The sequence below is a fragment of the Phacochoerus africanus genome, chromosome 15 (assembly GCF_016906955.1).
Source record: "Phacochoerus africanus isolate WHEZ1 chromosome 15, ROS_Pafr_v1, whole genome shotgun sequence".
Taxonomy (NCBI): domain Eukaryota; kingdom Metazoa; phylum Chordata; class Mammalia; order Artiodactyla; family Suidae; genus Phacochoerus; species Phacochoerus africanus.
In genome coordinates, this window is record NC_062558.1 from 46,332,107 (window position 1) to 46,353,685 (window position 21,579).

Genomic DNA, 21,579 nt, shown 5'->3' on the forward strand with positions numbered 1-21,579 from the left:
GGCAGCCTTCCCCTCACTGCAGCAGTGTAGCCCTTGTACCTGGCCCTGTGGACAGGTGAGTTTGTGATCTCCATTGGCTGATTTTAAACTGCTGGGGAAATGCCATCAGAGTTGTCTGTGGAAAGTTTAGTGAACCCAGTGTGAACACAGACCAATATTTTCTGATGGTCAAACAGTAAGTATGAAGAAGGATATGAGGTGGGTTAGATTTGCAGACATCTTTTATGCCTCTGATTTGTGTCAAGCATTGTAAGAACAATGTAGGGTGACTGTATCATGTGTCATCCACACTAGGACACTTTTGAGGATGGAAGAGGATGCTGCCATTGTTCATTATGAGGGGAAAACAGTGTAAATCAGGGCTGTCCTGGGTGTGCTAAGGGACAGCACAAAGGACCATGCTAGGCCCGTGCAACATGAAAGCAGGAAGCTTACATTCCATCAACCAGGGTGGGTGAAGTAAAGGTTTATAAGAGAGACTCACACAGAGGCTAAGGTGGTATAGAGATGGTTCTGGAAAAATTGCACAAGGCTTTACAGAGAAAGGAGGCTTCTAGGTGGGTTCTTGAGCATGAAGAGGGCTTTCAGAGGTGTAGAAGACCCAGGAGAGCCATTAAAGTAAAAAAGAATAGCCTAAATGAGGAGGTGTTTGTGTGTCTTAATTTGTGTGTCTTAATTGGGGCAACCATGTGGCAGGAACACATGGTGCTTGGGGCAGACGGTAGGAGAGGGTTTCTGGATTCACCCGATGGTAGTTCCATTAATCTGAGACAAATCATGTAGGTTTGGTGGCTGATTTTCGGTTGTGTTGAATAGAGCCCTGGAACCGAAGAAGGGGGTGGTGGTGCTGAAGGCTGGGAAGTCATCAGTGGGGAGGATGAGTTCCAAACCAAGAGTCTGAATGGGCTTGTCCGGAAAGGAAGTATAAACTAGAAAGAGAAAAGGGGCCGGCACAGAGTTTCAAGGAAAACTTGCAATAAGGGATCAGGAAGGGGGAAAGCCAATAAAACAGATCGAGGAGGAGTTGAGATTAGTGTCTGGAAATTTCCAGAGGCAAGCAGGCAGTGAGTGTGAACCATGTAAGAGTCATCAAAGGGCACTTGAATGTGTGGGAGAAAAGAGAAGCAGGCTCATGAGCACAAAGCAATGTAACAGGGTTGTGGAACTGCTCAGAGGACAACCCAGGTAAGGTGGCTCCACTTTGTTGGGCAGTCAGTTATCACAGGGGTATCCAGTAGTTTTTGCTGCATAACAGACTACCCTGAAACCCAGTATCTTAAGAACAGCAACTGTTTTCATTTGTTCATGATCCTTTGGAGCAGCTGAGCAGTTTTGGTCTGGCCCAGCTTGGCTGATCCCTATGGTCTAGTGGTGATTCTTTGGGGCCTTGCTTCAAACAGTGGACCCTCTTGACTCCTGGTCTCTCATCCAGGAGATGAACCCAGGCTCCTACACATGGCAGCCTCAGATTTCCCAGCAGGAGAAGAGGGCAAGGCACAGGCGCTTAATCAAGCCTCTGCATACATCATATTTGCTCATGAACCATTGGCCAAGCAAGTAACATGACCAAGTTCAAGGGCTACAGAAATTAATTCCACCTCTTGATGGGAGGAGCCACAAATTATTGTGGCTTTTTTTTTTTTTTTTTCCAATCTACCCTGACAGGTGTGCATTTCTTGTAACACTTGGGAAGAGGAGCTATTTGATCCTTTGAGTCAATCATATAAATCTCAATTGAGCCAGGAAGAACTGGAAGGTCACAGTGGAGCAGTTTAAATTCTCAAGACTCATCTTTTCATGGAAGTGATTATTTCAGTTCTGCTCCACATGAAAGCTAAAGATGGTTCAGGGGAAGACAGTGCCACTCGTGTTTGTGACAGCAAGCTAGAGCAATTACTGAAGCTAGTGATACATCCTGTTCCAAACTCAAGCCTGACTTCCATCTCTCACAGCTGTCCTTAATTGGTACCTTCAGTGTGCCCATACTGTGCCACTTTACACCCATGAACTGTTTGATCACCTGAATAACGTTTCAAAGTCCTATCACTGGTCCACTTCTACAAATGAGGAACCTGAGGATCAGATAGAAATGACTTTGCTCATGGGCATCTCTTTAGTAATAGAATTGGGAATTTAAAAACAAAAACAAAAAACCCTCTGGCCACTGGACTCCCAGGACTATGGGCAGCAAGTGCCCAGAGGCACAGGCACACCTCCCCCCACCCCCTCATCCTGATCATCCTAGGTCTGTGTGATGTGATCTTCTCTCCCGAATGCTGACCTGGGATCCACCTGATTCCCAGAGTCCCTGCGGGCTCCCATTGCTGAGTCAGCTTTCCCATTCATCCAGATTCATTGTGAATGAATTTGCTTTGGAATACTGAAGAAGTTTTAGATGTCAGAAGGTATTATCCTGCTCAGTCTGGATAATTTTTAAAACCAGATTTAGAATTCTCCTATATTAACTAAAATTAATAACATTCACATGAAAAAGTAATTTGTGTTATAAAAATTTTGCTTTTAGGAGTTCCTGTTGTGGCTCAGTGGGTTAAGAACCCGGCTAGTATCCATGAGGACTCTGGGTCGATCCCTGATTTTGCTCAGTGAGTTAAGGATCCGGCATTGCTGTGAGCTGTGGTATAGGTCGCAAATGTGGCTCGGATCGGTGTTTCTGTGGCTGTGGCGTAGGCCAGCAGCCATGGCTCCAATTTCATTCCTAGCCTGGGAGCTTCCATATGCCAAAGGCATGGCTCTAAAAGGGGGAAATTTTTTTTTTTTTTGCTTTTTTTTCTTTTTGGGGCTGCACCGGCAGCGTATGGAGGCTCCCAGGCTAAGTCAAATTGGAGCTGCAGCTGTGCAGCTGCCGTCCTACACCACAGCCACAGTCACACCAAATGAGCCTCAGCAGCAGCTGCATCTGCAGCCTACACCACAGTTTACGGCAACTCTGGATCCTTAACCCACTGAGCAAGGTCAGGGATCAATCCTCTGTCTTCATGGATTTGTTTCCTCTAACTAGTTATGATGGAAACTCCCCTTTTTTGCTTTTAAGCAATAAGAGCAATAATAGGAAAAGAATATTTGCAGATTCTCCCCCACCCCTTAAGTTCTTTACTGAAGTATAATAGACATGTAATAAATAAAAAGCACATAATATAGTATAATTTGATAAGTTTTGACCTAGACACATACACACGTTCATCCATGAAACCATTACCACAATCAAGATAACGAACTTTCCATCACTACATGCCCCGTTGAAGCCCTTCCCTCCGCCTTCTGTCTCTGTCCCTTGCCAGTCCCCAGACAGCCATTATCTGCTTTCTGCTCTATAGATTAGTTTGAATTTTATGGGATTTTATATGAATGAAATCATACAATATGTACTCTTTAATCTGGCTTCTTTTACTCAGCATAATTACTTTGAGATTCATCCATGTTGACTTTATCAACAGTTTATTCCTTTTAAAATTTTAAATAAGACACTGTAAACTAGCTATAATGAAAAAAATAAAAATCATATAAAAAAAGAAAATATTAAAATTTTAAATAAGAAACGGGAACACTGCTTTTTTTTACTCTGAACTTGGCCCAGGACTTTTGAAGTTACCTACAAAATTGTACATTAACCAACTAATGCCAGTGATGAGTTAATCTATAACTTCATCTGTTAGCTGTTAACATGACCCCCAAGCCTAACCTCCTCTTGACTGTCAGACGCTGATCCTGGGCACACTTTCTGTCAGGGCCAAAACCGAAGCAGGGCTGTGGGCCTTGGGGAACCCAGTACTTCTGAGTCTTGGTTGGTCCCTGCTCATTGCCTTATCTCAGTGTAGCATATCTTCATGCTCTCAGGAGGATGGGGCTCTGGGCTTTATGATGGTGTGACCAGCAGAGTAGCAGGGGCTGGGTGCTCCTCTAAAAGCTCTGGCTTCAATCCGTTCTTATTTATCACTTGGAGTTATGCAGATGTCCTAATCCCAGTAGAAGCAACCTGAGTATGTGTGGGGAATTGAGGGACTTCTTCAGTGTTTAGGATTTATTTTTCTTAATTGGTACATTTGAAATTATTTTAATGGATCCTTCTTTTCAAGACTCCAATCTCCTTTTGAGGCTAACATACACCTGTTGGGCTAGTGAGCTCGTGACGATCAACCTTCTTCCTTTCACAAGTTGGTTTAAAAAAAAAACCTCCTTAAATGCTTGGCTTCAGATTTCTTAGTTTAGGAATGTTCTAGTAAATGATTGGTTAAAATAATATGCAGAGTATTTATATTCTTACTAATAGGTGCTGGTTAAATATATCTCTCAGTTATTTTGGGAGACCTGACATTGGATCTCCCTAAGTTTTTATTTTGTCCGAAAGTAAAACTTGGACATTACAGAACATAATGGACTATAAAGAAGTGGGGGCAGGGCTGACAGGATGCAGTCGGCTCTGAGCTGCACGCCCTCCCTGCTGCCAGCGTGCTCTGACCTCGGGAAGTCACTGCATCCTTTGCAAACCTAGGACGTGGGACTAGGTACTCTTTAATCCCATTCCAGGACCGAGAGGCACTTAATCGATTCACATGGACCATAGCAGAGGTCACTCTTGCCTAAGAGGCCCCCCTTTGTCCCTCTGCATGAGGACTCAGTGACTCTTTGGCTGGGCTGCATTGGCTCCCTGGGATAACAGGCTCTGTCTCCCTTCTGGATTTGATTCACTAGTCTTCCAATAGTCCAGCCACCTGGAGGGACGCAGTTTGACTCGTTTAGCCTCAAAATGATGCCAGCTGGTCCTCCATGCCTGCCTGATAGTTGAGTGCCTCTTGAATCAACCTCAGCATATTCTGTAATTATCTGCTTGATTTGGGGGTTATATAGCACTTGCAGTTTTAGCTCTCTCCGCTTACCCACAAACCAGACTGCCAAACTCCCAGATCATAAAACAAAGCATAAGCACCTGGATCATGACCCAGCTCTTTTCCTGTTCTTCTTTTTGAGACTTCCCCAACAGGAAAGGCTCTGGGTAATTGATAGAGATTATCCCTGATTCCCTTAATGTAACCTTTTTACTCTTTCCTTTTCCTGGGATTAAGCTGTTCCTTTGCAAGAAGTCCTTTTCTTAATGACACAGTCATCGACCTATTATTGACCAAAGGAAGTGATCCAGCCCAGCTCCACCTTTCTGTGGTTCATAGTCTCTTTAGTCTCTTTCATTATAATGACTTTCAAAGTCATTAACTGGCTTTTTCAATTTTCAGCACTATTAAAGGCTATCAAACTATACTTTAAAATTAATCTGCCTTCCTGAAGCAATAATTGCCTATATATCTGTCGTTGGCTCTGAATGTTCATACCGAAAAGATGTTCTAACATTTGCTGAGAGTTCCGAGGCAGTGCCTATGCTGAGGTGTGCCGTGTGCAGGACCAGTTAAGGTCTCATGTAAAGTGGGACACGTGGGCCCTGCCAGCAGGCACCTTTCTTCCTCCCCCCACCTCGATCTTTTCCTTCTTTCAAGGAGTATTTCTTACTATGTATGTAGGGTCCCTAGTGTGATTACTGGAGCTCCTAGATAAAAGGGACTGAATTTCAGGACTGGGTCTGTGCAGCCTTCAATTGTGGCCGTTGTGGTAGGCATTCAAGAAATATGTGTTAAAGTCATAAATCCTGGAGACAGTCACTTGTAATTATGCTTTTGCATGGAAGGAAGCACCTACTGAGCAAACTGAGCCTTGGGTAGGGGTCAGGGAACTCCTAAAGAAAATTTCAGGAGTTCCCGTCGTGGTGCAGTGATTAACGAATCTGACTAGGAACCATGAGGTTGCAGGCTCGATCCCTGGCCTCACTCAGTGGGTTAAGGATCCGCCGTTGACGTGAGCTGTGGTGTAGGTCGCAGATGCGGCTCGGATCCCGAGTTGCTGTGGCTGTGGTGTAGGCTGGTGGCTATAGCTCCAATTCAACCCCTAGCCTGGGAACCTCCATATGCCACGGGAGTGGCCCAAGAAATTGCAAAAATGACAAAAAAAAAAAGAAAAAGAAAATTTCAGTTCATGATCCAAAAGTGTCAGTAAACCATAAGGGCTGCTTGGATGCTGTGGACCAGTTGCTAACCTGTGGGCATGCTGGCTGCTACCAAGGGAAAGGAGAGTCAGTAAACAGTAGTCAGTGTTATATGATGGCCTTGGGAGTGGACTGTAATGCATAATCACCATGCAGCCAGGCATCAACTCTTCCCTTCCTGGGACTAGATGTGTTTGCAGGGTGGGGCCTCACTCAGAACCTCTTGTGTCCAGCTCCTGGCCTGCCTTCCCTTCTTCTTTGGGCAGCTTGGTCTGCATGAAGCCCTTCCTGACCACACCAGCCCATAGCATCACTCCATCCAAGCGCATCTATTCCAGACCTGTTGGAAGCATCCTTCAGGGTGGTCCCACACAGTTGGACTCTTGATCCATGTGTTTCCCTTGTGGGTCCAGCTCCATTCCTAAGTCAGGTGATTGCAAGGGCAAGGGCTCACCCCTAGGTGAGCAGGGCATGATGGGACCGTGAATCCAGGAGCAAGAAGTGTTGTTAATACAAGTCTGCCCCAGGCATCTTTCTCTGCTTGAGGAAGGCTAGCCTGGTGCCTTTTCAGTTTTTCTCCTTCCCCTTCCGTCATCACCACCATTGTGATGGCTATTTATTGAGCACCAGGCCTGGAATGCACTTGGGAAAAATTTCAACATGGCCTTCAGCTTGTTGGTTTGCAGACATGGGATCATAAGGCTTGTTCTTTGAATTAGGCACTAAAATAAGGCCTTTCTGGGTTTAGCTCACATTATGTTTTCTAGCCAAACCCATGATCTCAGCTGCTGCAGCCAGTACCCCCTCACCACACCCACAGTCCCTGTCACTAGAATTGCTCCTAGTGGCAGAGGCTGTCAGGACTTATTGCAGAGAAGTGGGCAATAGTTGGGCAGTTGACATCCAAGTTCTAGGACTTGGTTAACTCAGCTCAGAATTTGAAGGTTTCATTCAAGAAAGTGTGTGTTTTGTGAAGAAAATAGGACTTAAACTTGAAAAATTGCGTCCTTGAGATTCTTGCCTTTCAAAAATTTTATCATTCCTATTATCACAGAAGATTCTTCTGGAACTTGCAATCTATTGCTCTGTCCTGTCGGGGGGTAGAGGCCCTTGGACCCAGGGAGCCAGAAAGACCTCTGCCATGAACCCCGAAAACTTGCCCTATATGGGATGGATAGTGTTCTTGTGCCCACTGCCCCTCCCCCCAGCATGTGTACCCCTTGGCATTTGCTGCCTGCCCAGGACTGGGCGACCAGAGGATGCCTGGGACAGCCACTCCTGAGACCTTTGACCACAAGGGCCCCAGGCTTCTGCTTTTTGGGGTATCATTTGCACAGAGAGATAGCACAAGAAGTTCAGTTGTTTATTGCCTGGAAGCACTTTTTTCTGAGAGTTTTCCATAACTCTCAGAGTTAGAATAGCCTCAGTGGGTTTCTAGGAAGCAAACAGTGTAACTGAGAATGGAATCTGGCAGTCGCGGGAGGGGTGGAACACAGGGAGGATGAGTTGGTGTTAAGACTCTTCTGACCTCCTCAGGGTCTTAGTCTTCTGGTTCCCTATCTGGGCTGTGCCCAGGACTCCACCCAGGAGCTTTCCAACCTGCAGAGGCCAAGTCCACCTCCAACCCAGTGCCCCTCAGTCTCCGCGGAGGGCTCTACATCTGTATTTTTTTTTTTTTGTCTTTTTGCTATTTCTTGGGCCGCTCTAGCGGCATATGGAGGTTCCCAGGCTAGGGGTCGAATTGGAGCTGTAGCCACCGGCCTACGCCAGAGCCACAGCAATGCGGGATCCGAGCCGCGTCTGCAACCTACACCACAGCTCACGGCAATGCTAGATCCTTAACCCACTGAGCAAGGCCAGGGATCGAACGCGCAACCTCATGGTTCCTAGTCGGATTCGTTAACCACTGCGCCACGACGGGAACTCCACTACACCTGTATTTTTAAAAAGCTCCCAGGACCTTCCACCATGCCACTGGGCCGACAGCTACTGACCACCTTCTGCCAGTTTTGTGGCAGAAGCATCATTTCATGCCCTAAACCACGAGGTCCTGTGCATTTATGCTGAGCAGCAGCCACATCATCTCCCAGAAGCCTTCTGAAGGTAGAGGCACCACGAGTCCTGAGTGCCGCCGCTCTGTGTGGGAGCTGGACCTGCAGGAGGGTTCAGACAGGGCACCTCAGCTCTCTTTCCTGGAGAGGAGAGCATCCCTGTGTGCAGAGGGGCAAGGAAAGAAAGGCCAGGCACCCAGAGGAGACCCACGTAGCACATGTGCTGCATTAAGGTGCAGACAATGCTTGAGTACTGATCTCATGCCAGGCATGTCTTCTAGGCTTCCAACAACTGATCGGAGAACCCATCCTGTTAGCATTATGCCCGTTGTACAGGTGAGCAAATGGAAGCAGAGAAAGAGCAGCACATCCCAGAGTAGTCAGAGCTGGTACAGGCAGCCTGAGGTGACAGCTCCTCCCCCTGCCCTTCCCCCATGGCAGTGGGTTGGCCTGCCCATTCACAGATCACCTACTGGCTGTGCTCTTCCTCAAGTCCTCCATGGTTGGGGGTGTCATCACACTGCACCCAAATAAGAATAGCAGGGTTGAGGGGGACCTGGCAGCTCTGCCCAGAAAAAGGGTGGGGGAGATTTGGCTCTGTTGCTCTTATAAATATGATTTTGGTATGAAGTTAAGAGACAATGAAACTATCTTTTTTTTTTTCCTTTTTTTAGGGCCACACCCACAGCATATGGAAGTTCCCAGGCTAGGGGTCAAATCAGAGCTGCAGCTGCCAGCCTACACCACAGCCACAGCCATGCAGGATCTGAGCCATGTCTGTGACCTGCACCCCAGCTCACAGCAACACTGGACCCCAGACCCACTGAGCAAGGCCAGGAATCGAACCTGCATCCTCATCGATGCTAGTCAGATTCGTTTCTACTGCACCACAACGGGAACTCCAAAACTATCATTCTTAAATGCTGCTAATACAAGTCACAGATACAAGGGATCAATATAGTGGGGCACACAGGGGACCATTTTTAAACAACCCACTAGATCCTTAAGAAGTATGTTTACTGCATGAAAGTTGTTTGTGAACTTGCATTGGCTAAACCGCAATGGATGTAACCCCTCTGAATGAAATAGCTTCTGACAAAACAGACATGAGCATTCAAAGCAGCTAACCTTGTACAAAAGTAGAACTTTCCAGCCTGCCACCCCTCCTTATGTTGACTAGATGAGCTGCATGACATTTGCAAAGGGAGTTTTAAAGATGGAGGGAGTCCAAATGGGTTAGGATAAGAGATATTTGGAATTTCCTTGTGGGATTGGGAAATACAATACTTATAAAGCTATTAATGGACTGCTTGGGTTTCACCATTTGTATTTATACATGTGCACACATCTCCATCGTGCTGGATTTCTGGACACCCCTAGGATAACATGAGTATTTCTCGAGCTTGTCAGCTCTCTACTACATTGTGACCTCTGAGCCTCCAGCTGTACAGTGCGAATCAGCACCACCTCACCTGCAGGCTTGCTGTGCAGATTCAGTGCCCTTTGAAAGCTCTCTTTGCCTTACCTGTATCATAGCTACTTTCCTAACCTCTCCCGCTTGGAGTCTGGTGCTTTGGGGAAATATTGTTCCAAGACCAATCAAGGGAGGAGTTGCTCTAAGGCCCTGCTTCTAAAGCTTCTGGCCACTTGGTGATGAGTCCAAGAGGAAGCCTCCCTCTGAATCATTTCAGGGATCCCAGGATTCTCCCCAGTGACCCTGTGCTGGCGTCTAGGACCTTGCAGACCACCCTGGAAGCACACATCTCTTCCCAGAGAGGGTAGACCTTGACCTTGAGGCTGGGGTGTTCACTGGCATGTGTACAAGCCTTTCCCCCCACCCCCGCCCCCGCCCTTGAAATGCACATGGACCAGGGGTTAGCTTTCTCCACACTGATACATTCTGACAGAAGTTAGAGACATCTCATTTGGAACCTGACCTCTCAGGTCTTTATGAAGGTGTATATGTCAAGATAGAGGACAGCATCTATTTTATTTAATGGTTTGTTAGCTCTTATCCCAAGCCCCACAAACCTGGGACAAAGAGCAAGCCTGCTCTGGGCATGCAAAAATAATTTCATCCCGATTCCCTTCTTAACAAAAATAAGCAAATCATGTAATCAAAAATAATCCTTGCTCCCGCTCACCCCAATCAGTTTACCACCTGATTCAGGAATTCTCTAACATGTTTCTTTGCCTCATCGTAAGTTTTGCCTGGGCTGCTGGTTCGGTAGCTTCTGGACCTACACAAGTCCAGGTGGACCAGGAGAGGCCCCGAAATGTGCATCTGACAGGCATCCCAGAGGCTTCGTTCACTTTGAGGCTCAGTGGTACTCAGCCCTACCTGAATTTTAAAAGTAACTGGGAAACTTTGGGGAAAACACTGCCACGGGGGCTCTTTTCCACATAGACGCAATAGGCATCTCCAGGAGCAGGGCCCAGGCAGGCGTATTTTTTTAAATCTCCCCAGTTGCGTCCCCAGTGGGCCAAGGTTGAGAACCAAGTCCACGCTGCCTGCTGGCTCCAGCAGCCCAGAGCTCAGCCCTCACCAAGAGCCTGTCCTCCACTCTCCTGGTAGAAGGGAGGTGTAGGATCTTCAGACTGCAGGCCACCAAGAGCCTGTCCTCCACTCTCCTGGTGGAAGGGAGGTGTAGGATCTTCAAACTGCAGGCCACCAAGAGCCTGTCCTCCACTCTCCTGGTGGAAGGGAGGTGTAGGATCTTCAGACTGCAGGCACTGTTGTTCCTTGTTAAGCCTGATTCCGCCACCTAATTAACACTTGTTTATATTAAACAAGTGTTAGCTGCCATATGCAGAGAAGGGGGTGGTCCTTTTTGAAGTTTCTAGTTGTAGACTTTATAAGATCTGGCCAGAAGTGGGACTTCTGGAAACTCAGCCCGATAGCAGCTAACAAGTTCTTCCAGAAGTTTCTCTTGCAGGCACAGACATCTCACGAAACAACCCAACTGCCAATGTTTTTCCATAACACCCAACACCCCTTGACCCAGCAGTGGCGATGGTGCAGAGGGTGTGGACTGCTTCCTGGGTTTTGGTGCTCCTTGTCAGGTGTTAAAACAAAGAAGATCATTGTGTTTCTTGGAACCGGTCTAAATGTCTATGTTTAAGATTAGGATCTAGGGAAATGCATTTCCGTTTGAGACCCAGTATTTTTTGATTGTGAAGGACACCAACCTGGGCAATGGCGCCGTGACACCGCTGCGGCCTCCAGCCTCTTCTGCCGGTTCCTTTAATTAGAAGAAATTAAGTGGGGCTGCTACATATTTTGAGAATAAATAACACTATTTAAACTTAGGCAGCCTTAACCACTAACTTAACCGCTGAATTCTCGCTGCTACATGTCTCCTAAATAGATCAGCATAATCTTAACTAGGACTTAAAATGCATCATCTCCGTTCCGGAGCTCACAACCAGCAGCCGACAGGAGCCTTTGGAGGCTTAATGACTTTAATTATGGCGAGAAATACCTTCTCCCGGTGGGGAGGGGCGCGGCCGGCGGCCCGGGTCAGAGAAGGCCGGATGGGAGCCGCCCCCAAGGCCGGCCCCACTGGGCAGGGGGAGGGCCGGGGGTGTGGGGAAGCCGAGGGGGAGGGGCACTGGGGGGGAGGCCGCCAGGCCTCGGAGTTCTGAGCCGTGTTTGTGGCTTCGGCGCTTTGATCTCCAGCCAGGGAAACCTGGAAGGTCAGGCCGGGCTGCAGCCAAGCCCCGGAGCGAGGAACCGGGCGGAGCGGGCAAGGGCTGCGCCAGCCGCCAGCCACCCGCCTCCTCCCTAACCACCCCCCCCCACCCCACCCCAACCCGCCCCAAGCGAGCCCGTCTGCCCACCCAGCGCCCCAACTCCCTACCCTGTCACCTCCCCTCCGTTAAGGCCGTTTTGTGTGTTCATCTCCTTTAGGGGGATGGAGTCGGGGTTCCAAGTCATGACAGTAAACAAGCCAAATGCCCTACAAGTTTAGTTGGTTAAGTCATATTTATTGTGTATACTGTGAAAGAAACCTGGTTATTTTTTAAGCTGCGTCCCTCCCCCTTCTGCCCCCTCCTCTCTAAATTCCCCTGGAGCAGCAGGTGATTCCCTGGATGAATTGTGCATGTTAGGGTCTTTTCCTTGCCCCTTCTGATGCCTGCCCCCTCACCACCGGGATTTTCTCACCAGTTACCCCTGTGCTCTGGTGTGTGACCTCATTTCCTATGGAATGAAAGGTTTCTGTAGGAAAACAGGGTACTTGGTGAGACGGGCCTTGCAAGCCCCCTTGCCTGGCAAGCATGTCCCCTGTCGTGCAGTGACTCATGCTTCAGGGAACAGCAGCTGACCAGAATACTCAAGAGCCCTGTGCCTGGGTGGTCACTACTGAATGAAGAACACCGGGAGGAGGAAAGGAAAAAGTGAGGAGGGCAGGTTTAAAATCCACTTTGTGGCCTCCAGAAGGAGGGGCATCAAGGGACCCAGGGGGCTCCGGCTTGTCTGCACTGGGTAGGACCAGCCAAGAGAGACTGGGCATCAGGCGGGGTGTCTCTGGGTCGGGCTGCTCTGCCTCTGCCATGTGAGAGGCAATGGCAGCAACAGCAGGGCTTGTGGCTGTCACCCTGCATTGCTAGTGGCAGTGCACTTGAGGCTCAGACTTTGTGTGGATGTGCCTCGTAAGCCATGCTTTTGGTCTTTTGTTGCTCTACCTGAGGCCACCTTTGAATCTGGAGTTTAGAATCTGCGGCCAGTTCCCCGGATCTTCACAACAGGTTGAGGGTGGTAGGCGAGCCAGTGTCCACACACTGTCCCATGTTGCAGTGCAGGCCACCTTTTTCCATCAGTCTTTAAGGCTGAAGAAAAGCCGTTTCCCTAAGTGATAATTGGAAAACCATAAAAATCTATCTCCCGCCATCTGTCCCTGTGGATATGTCTGAAGGGGGTCACTTGGTCGGCTTTCTTTTGCAGAGAGTTCCCAGGAGGCTTGTGTTCCTCCCTAGAGTAGAAAGGGCAGACTCCGCACCGCACAGGCTTGTTTTCTGAGAGCTCTGATATTAGATGTGCTCACAAGAGGCTGGGGCCAGGTAAAGGACCCAACAAGGCAGGGCCACTTTCCGTAGCTGGGGCTCAAGTGGCCCAAAGATAATAATTCTTGCGTTAGAATCAACCAGTAAAAGGCCCATCAGCAAGCACTCCAGCAGAAGACGTGCGTGCAAACCCTGAACGTGTGCAGTGCAGAGCATCTTCAGTTCCAAGAAGCTCTGGTAGAGAGTGGACCTTCCTCAGTTTAAGAGACAATGGGAACAAGAGATCGGATGGCCTGGAGCGCAGTACAGCCTGTGCTCGGAGAGGCAGGGCCCATGGGGTTTGCTGCTAACCCCAAGGGCAAAAGCTGAGGCTTTCGGGGTTAATCAACTACAACAGTTCTTGGCCATTTACCCTGTGCCAGGCTCTTTGCTGGATTCTGGGAATTCAGCAGGAAAGAAGTCGAGGGCTTGGCTGCCCTCTAGTGAGGGAGGCACTTTAAGTAAACAATTACAGTGTGATGTCACGAGCAGAGTCAGGCTGCAGGCATTGACAATGTGGAGGAATGACACCTAAGCCAGTGAAAGTGGAGGAGGTAAAGGCTCCTGTTCAAGGGTAGCGTGTTCGGCAGGTGGTCAGGGCCCTGGTGGTGGCTCAGCTTGGCCAGGCTCTGGGGTTGAAGCGCTGAGTTTGTGATAAGCCGGGCAAGTCAAGTCACATCTTATTCTAAGAGCAGTACAGAGTCATCCAGGGAGAGGTGGGACAAGTCAGATCTGTGCTTTAGAAAAGTCCCTCTTAAGCTGAATGGAGACCGTGCTGGGAGCAGACAGGATGGGCTAGGGAGAGGGTTGTAATTCACTTGAGAAGTCTGGTGTCCTATACAGGGTGGCAGCAGTGGGGATGGAGAAACAGTGGATGGATACTGAAGATGGAGTCAGCAAAACTTGGTAAGCAGTTGAGTGTAGGGGTGAGGACAAAGGGGTGTGTTTCGGCTTGGCCCGTGGGGGGCACCAGTGGGAGTAGGAAGGTAAGAACTGGATGAAGGGTAGTCCGTACACCTATGTCGGCCTGAGCAAGAAATGACCCACAGCTCTCCGGGGCGGTGAGCTCTGCTCCAGGAATAGCTGCCCAAGGAGTCTGGGTACCAAACTGAAGCAGAATGCTGATGCCAAGTCATGGGAATGAAGCCCCGGGACTCTGGTGCCATTTTGGATTCTCTGCAGTCATGGTGTCTGTCACTTTGGGTCACACTGCTATCATTGCGTCAGAGGAGGGCTGCACGGGAGCACTCTCTGTGAGTAAGAAAGGAAGAGACCTCAGCACCTCCACCTTGCTCCTTGCTCCACAATATCTCCTCCCCCAGGACAGCAGCACGTGTGTGGAGACCTACACTTCTAGAAGTTTCTGGCACACAGTTGGCCCTCTTAAGTCGTTTCCAGATTGAATTGTATACAAGTGAGCCTTGACCAACCCAGGTTTGAATGGCGCAGGTCCACCTCTACCCGGGTTTTTTTCAATAACAAACACTGCAGTGCTGCCCACACCAGCTGGTTGAATCTGTGGATATGGAGGAATGAAGTATGCAGAGGCCGACTCTGAGTTTATGTGGATTTGCTTTCCGCTGTGCAGAGAGTCAGCACCCTAACCCCTACAGTGTTCAAGGGTCAACTGGAACCCAGTGTTTTCATACCAGTCACCATCTCGTTTAAACTGCAGTGTGTGCTCCTTTGTAACTCTTTTCCAGATCAAAACACAGTTCTCTGGCACATCCCTTGTACCTGAGACTCCTCTCTCCTGAGCACACCGTGGGCCATGGAGCCCCGGGTCCCAGATGTCTCCCGTGGAAGGGAAGGTGCTGACAGAAGTTGCTGCAAAGAGGGTCCTGTGTTCAGAAAACCTGGGGATGCTGGGTAGATAAGAGCACAGGCAGCATTTCTCAAAAGACACTGACCAAGCAAATCTCTCACCCCCTGATACCTGACTCCAGAGACATGGGGGAAGTAATACCATGTTGGCAATTTCTCACCATTGGCCCTCAGAACAAGGTGCTCAGATCATTCCTTAAGGACTCCCCTAGCCTTCTCAGAGAGACTTGTGCCCACGTTGCCAGCAGAATGTACACTGAGGACAGTGGCTGGCCACCATTCTACTCACCGCATGTATCCTCCAGGCCTAGTGTACATACTAACTTGCTAATTACTACTGTTGGGTAAATAAATTAATAAATGGCCCTACTAATAGAATTAAACTCTGCTGCCGCCTACTATGTTAATTTGTTGAGTGTGGGCCGTGCCCCGTGAGGCTTTATGGGGCACAGACACCTGTCAGTAAGAGGTGCCTCCTGGCTCCAGTGTCTTCTGGGACAGGTTAGCCGAGCACCTAGCCAAGGCACTTACTGTGAGAGGTTGGTGCCATCTGACTCAGTGGGACCACTTGTAGCCATATAAAGAATAGATGTTACCAGAATGTGAGTACAAGAGTATCCATAGAGTTCATAAATCATAATACCATACAGTTCATAATATCTGTACAGTTCATAATAAAGTGAAGAAATCCCCTAAATGCCTGTCAGAGGGAGAGTCTTAAGCACCATATTATAACAGAAAGAATTGACTGACAATGCAAGCAGAGCTTTTGAAAGAGGTACTGTCTTTATTTCCTAACTTTCTCAAATATGGAAAGAAATTGTAAGGACTGGGGTATAAGCATCCATTCAATAAGTAGCTGTTATAGGGAGTTCCCATCGTGGCTCAGCAGATAGGAATCTGACTAGGATCCATGAGGACGCAGGTTTGGTCCCTGGCCTTGCTCAATGGGTTAAGGATCTGTCGTTGCTGTGAGCTTTGGTGTAGGTTGCAGACGCATCTCGGATCCTGAGTTGCTATGGCCGTGGCAAAGGCTGGTAGCTGTAGCTCATAGAGGTTCCCAGGCTAGCTCATAATTCGACCCCTAACCTGGGAACCTCCATATGCCGCAGGTATGGCCCTAAAAAGCAAAATAAAATAAAATACTAAAGATGGCCACACTTTCAGGGAAAATACACCATACAAAGTAGTAATCAGCAGAGGAGAAATCTTTATAGGTGTAGAGAGAGAGCTAAGAGCTCCTTTTGACTAAAGAGAAGGGCTTATCTGTCTTAGGAGAGGCTTTGCACGTGAACTTGACCTTGAAGAATCAGTAGGCTTGTAAGATCAGCTCATTCTAGTTCACTCTGGAAATCTTTGTGCACATGAAGTATACGGCAGAGGGTGACTCTCAGACTGCTGCCTCCTAGCCAGTTCACCGTGGCCCCTTTATCCAGAAGTTAAATTTGTTGACTAATTTGTCTTTTATTGTCTATGTTATCCTATCTTGTCATTACTGCAAATAAATTCAGTTGAATGGGATTATAAGGAGGAGCATCAAAATCCTATGTCCTAGGTGGATTGTATTAAGATTCTTTTTTTTTTAATTACTGAATGAATTTTTATTACATTTATAGTTGTACAGCACCCATCATAACCCACTTTACAGCATTTCCATCCCAAACCCCCAGCGCATCCCCCCCACCTGAATTAAGATTCTTAGTAATCTCCATATCCTTTGGCTTTGGGCCTCCATCCTAAGAAAATTGGAAATGTAAGCCAAGATTCATTCAACATGGCATTAATTATAAGAATAAAAAAAATGCAGTAGCCCAAATATCAAAAAGATATGAGTGCATAGAGTATGTGAAGGGATATATCGCAGCCTTAAACAGATTAACAAATGGAAGCTCCTTGGAAGCTTATGATAAGTACAGAAAAACCAGAATGTGAGATTATATTCAGTAGAGGCCACACACACACTCAGTCTGCTTAAAGTCTTCCTATCAGCACTAACAGTCCAGCTTCCTTGGTTATCCTCTGGTCAGGCATTTGGGACAAAGATTTTTGAACATCTTTTGGGTTGTTTCCCACTAAATTTGTACTCTGTCGAAGTCTTCCTACCCTAAAGATTGGGCACTGGGGATGCCATATCCAATGCTTGACACAAAAAAAAAAAAAAAAAAAAAAAACAGAAAAACAACAGGGAGGGAGATGGAGTCTGTTCCCCAGGGCTCTGTGGAGTAGGTATGGGGGGGGGGGACCAAGCCCCAAGTCTGGGCATGTGTACACACTGGAGGGAGCACCAGGTCCATTCCTGATGGGAATTCCTGAATTTAATTGAAACCCAAGTAGACTGTAGGCTTAGGTTTTCTCACCCACAAAGTGGTAATGGGACTGTGGTCAGAATGTCCCCTTGCCTCCAGAAATTCAATGTTGAAGCATATTGATAGAAGCACTTCCTTAGGGGAAAAACACATCCGTGTTCGAAAGCGGGAACCCAAAGTGCGGTCCCAGCCCAGGCTTGCTTTCATTTAGAATAAACGTTTACTGAATAACTGTGGGAGTCTTACATTGTAGTCAGTGCCGACCACATAAGATCCTGTCTCTAGGGCTTGAAATTGTGTACTTCATAAGCAGTGAGTATGCAGATGTTTTTCACTTTTGTTACTTGTCTGGGTGGCTGTGGGCATGGTCTAGTCTCAGGTCTTGCAGCCCTGGAAAGGTAAATAAAGGGCCGTGACAACATTTATTCCACATTCCGCTGAGGGGCTGCTGGTCACCTGCTGGCTGGAGCAGACCTGCCCTGGCCTGATGGAAGCAGCAGCAGTGCTGAAGGATGGGAAACACCCGAGTGAGTGGGGGCAGGGAAGGGCGCACAGAGGTCAGTGAGCTTTGTGGAGGAAAATGACCCCACCTGGCCTCGAACTTTCTCACTGGGCCATCCATCCTGTCCTCTCTTGCTGAAGGAGGTGACAGCCATTGCAGCTCTTTCTGCATCTCTCTGGACAGTCCCTTGCCTTCTTGAGTGGCCAGGATTGGGAACTAGAAGGCACCCTAGTCATCATGACACATGCTTCTTCCTCCTTTTAAAGGTGTGGAGACAGGCTGAGGCCCAAAGAGATTTGGTGACTCGCTCCCAGGAGTCCCTCCTGATGCAGTGTGCTGGCAATGGAACGGGTGGGATGGTCAAGCGGCAGAGCCACTAAAGACACTAAATCTCATCGAGAAGGAGTCCCCAGCAGAACAAGAACAGCTTCTGCAGCACAGCATTCAGAAGCCTGAGCTGGCTAAGTTGCAGAGAACTTTGCTATATCCCCAAGGATTTGCTGCTTGCTTAGGACAAAGAACAGGGTGTTGTCTCATAAAAGCTGTGGGATAAGACTGCCCTCTAGTGGGCTGAGGGCGCCATTGAACTGGCCACATTCTGGCCTAAGGCTCAGTTGCTTTCATCCAAGTGGAGTGATTTTTTTTTTTTTTTTTGGTATTTTTAGGGCTGAACCTGCGGCATATGGAGGTTCCCAGGCTAGGGGTCTAATCGGAGCTACAGCTGCTGGCCTACGCCAGAGCCACAGCAATGCCAGATTCGAGCCACATCTGCGACCTACACCACAGCTTACTTAACCCACTGAGTGAGGCCAGGGATTGAACCTGCAACCTCATGGTTCCTAGTCAGATTCGTTTCCACTGCACCACGAGGGGAACACCTGGAGTGATTCTTTCTGTGGAAGGAATTCAGACTCTATTTTTTCTCAAGCTCTCTGGCCCATGGAAACTTTCTTGATCTCTGAGTACCAGCTAACATTTGCCCGTTTTATAAGAAATTTGATTTTTTGTTTTGATTTTCCCCCATTTTAGAGATGTCTTGCTTTCCTAACAAGATTCAGGTTCCTAAAAGCAAGGGCTCTCTTATGTCTTATTCTTCCTCAGCTTCTACCCTGTTGTCCACTCAGCTGGACATGAAATTAGAAGGTTCACTCAGGATGGAAAGGAATCCCTTCCCTCCAAAAAAGAATCCCACCACTTTTCATTTGTTCTTAAAATATTTTAATCTCATCTCTGATCAGAAGTTTCTCAAGTATTAAGGATCCAGCGTTGCCATGAGCTGTGGTGTAGCTTGCAGATGCGGCTTAGATTCTGAGTTGCTATGGCTGTGGTGTAGGCCAGCAGCTGTAGCTCCAGTTCGACCCTTAGCCTGGGAACCTCCATATGCTAGGATGCAGCCCTAAAAAAGACAAAGGACAAAAAAAAAGAAGAAGAAGTTCTCCAAGTAGTTGAATCATCAGAAGACCTCAGAAAACTTTCAGAACTCAGTTTCCTGGGCCTTACTCCAGCCCTGCTGAATCAGTCTCTGTGGTTTGAGCCAGGAAATCTGCTTTACAAACTTCCCAAGTGGTTTTTGATGTGCAGCCAGGTTTGGCAGCCAACTGCTCCAAATCCCCATTTACAATTACTTCTCATAGCTTTTCCCCCTGACAGCATCTCCAATGGTCTTCGGCTTATGTCAGTTATTAAAATTGACCATTTTGAGATCCCCTTGGAAATACCCAGTGTGCTCTTCTAACTGTAGCCCTGGATGACATGGGGAGGAAGCAGGGCCACAGGAGAAGGGCCAAAGGCATTTGCTTTAGTTTCCGACGGCCCTGTGTTCACAGCGGAAAATACTGAAACCAATACCTTTATGCTAACAGGGCAGGTGGTTGATTTGTAGTTTGCCCTTCACATTTAGGCTGGGTAGAGAGGCAAATGTTAATTGAGTGCACATTTATTTATTTTCACCACTTTAACCCATTTGGTTCTCAGGATAACTGTGTAAGGTAGGTGCTATTCCCCCACACACAAACACCCTTTTTTTTTTCAAGTCGAAGCTTAGGAAAGTTAGTAGCTTGCCCAGTCACATAAGTTGGCGACTGTCAGCTTCTGCATTCAGATACAGGTCTGATTTCCAAGGCCAGCTTCAGAAAGGTCAGAGGACCGATCTGCTCTTTTTCCCTCTGCCAGGCCAAGCGAGCGGTGCAGCGGGGAGCCACGGCGGTCATCTTCGATGTGTCTGAAAACCCAGAGGCTATTGATCAGGTAAACTCCTGGGGCCAGGCCCACGCTGTAGTGTCCCTGAGAGAAGCACTTCCTTTACTTGGTGTGGCTTCTCACACACCTGTCACCATCATCCTCAGGGCCTTTGTACCTGTCTGCCCTCATTCGTTATCCATGTTTGCACATCATACTCCATGGCAAGTGTATCGAGAGGGGTCCCAAGCCAGGAAGTCAGGGGTTGGGAGGCTTTTTCAAAGACCCTTCAGGTCCTGATCCATCCTAAAACAAGCATCATCCTCAGCCCCGAGGCTGTCGTGTTTTGAGCATTTGAGGATTTCCAAAAGGGCATTTAATATTCTTTTCCTCCAGCCTCCCTTTCTCTTGCTTCTTAAAGTAATAGCGTCTTCTAACCAGGACCCTCTTCTTCCTTAGCTCAATCAGGGCTCAGAAGACCCGCTCAAGAGGCCGGTGGTGTACGTAAAGGGCGCGGATGCCATCAAGCTGATGAACATTGTCAACAAGCAGAAAGTGGCTCGAGCTCGGATTCAGCACCGCCCTCCTCGAGTGAGCCTCGGCCCGGCGGGCCACAGGCCCCTTCTCTGCTGCCGCCCTTACCTTCATTCCCTTCGGGCTTGGCCTTTTGCTCCTGCCTTCCTTCTGGCTAAAATGCTGGTGCCTCCTAGCTTCCTGTGGGTTTAGATCAGATATAAGGCCAGGGGCCGGGGAGAAATTTCACCCAGTTCTCCTAGAAGTCCACCCAAGGGCAGATGGTTTGTGACCAGATGTCTCTTCCACCCAGCGTCCTCTCTTGGTAACCTCTTGTCCTCTTTTCTGTTCTGTCCCATCTCCCTCAGAAAGGCTCACTGAGGGGGACTGAGGGAAGGGATACCCAGCACTCAGCCTCCTGTATCTCCCTCCTCCCATTGAACCTAGACTGAGAAAAAGGCCTGTACTTCCTTCTTCCTGTGGGTAAATGCACTATTGCAAGCCCCTCGTTTGTATTTGATTCTGGAAAAGTACACTTGCAACTGGGAGTGGCGCTCACAACTTCCAGGTGGTTAATGAACAGCTTCACTTTTTAGGCTTCTGACAAGTGTGTTAAAGGAACACTGCTGGCACCTGGGACAGGTGCCCCACACATGGTTTATTTCCTCCTCACAAATACTGGAATAGTCACGTAAAGGCCGATTCTTTTGCACACAGAAAATACCCGGATCCCCATCACATTGGATTAGTAAAACTCCATTCCTGTTGGCTAAACGCATGTCCTAGTTGAGATGGCTTTAAGGTTTTAGGAGGCAGTGTGCCATGAGGAAAAGGTAAGAGCTGAAACTAGAGGGAGTTTGCAGAACTGACTTGCTGGCTGCTTTTTAAAGGAAAAAAGCGCACTTTGGTAAATATGACTCATTGCAGTGGAAGCTGATATTTGTGGAAGCAGCATGCAATTTTCTGAGTTGTTGTAAACCATTAATTATATGGTTAGTAATCACTGTTCCCTCAAAACATGACACTCACTCCTTTGTCCCATAAATGTGATATTTGTGTTTATCTGGAAGGGCCTCTCCTACCGGTTACAGCGAACTTTATGCTCATTCCACAGGG

The 21,579-nt window shown here is 48.0% G+C and overlaps 1 protein-coding gene across 1 annotated transcript in view; it reads left to right on the forward strand.

Annotated features, from left to right (window-relative positions):
* The window catches only part of ZNRF3 (zinc and ring finger 3), a 150,082-nt gene that overhangs the window by 117,176 nt on the left and 11,327 nt on the right, over positions 1 to 21,579 (forward strand). The window contains exons 3-4 of the mRNA XM_047762782.1: positions 19,945 to 20,019; positions 20,410 to 20,541. Of these exons, the coding sequence (XP_047618738.1) occupies positions 19,945 to 20,019; positions 20,410 to 20,541 (207 nt within the window). The remainder of the gene's footprint in view (positions 1 to 19,944; positions 20,020 to 20,409; positions 20,542 to 21,579) is intronic.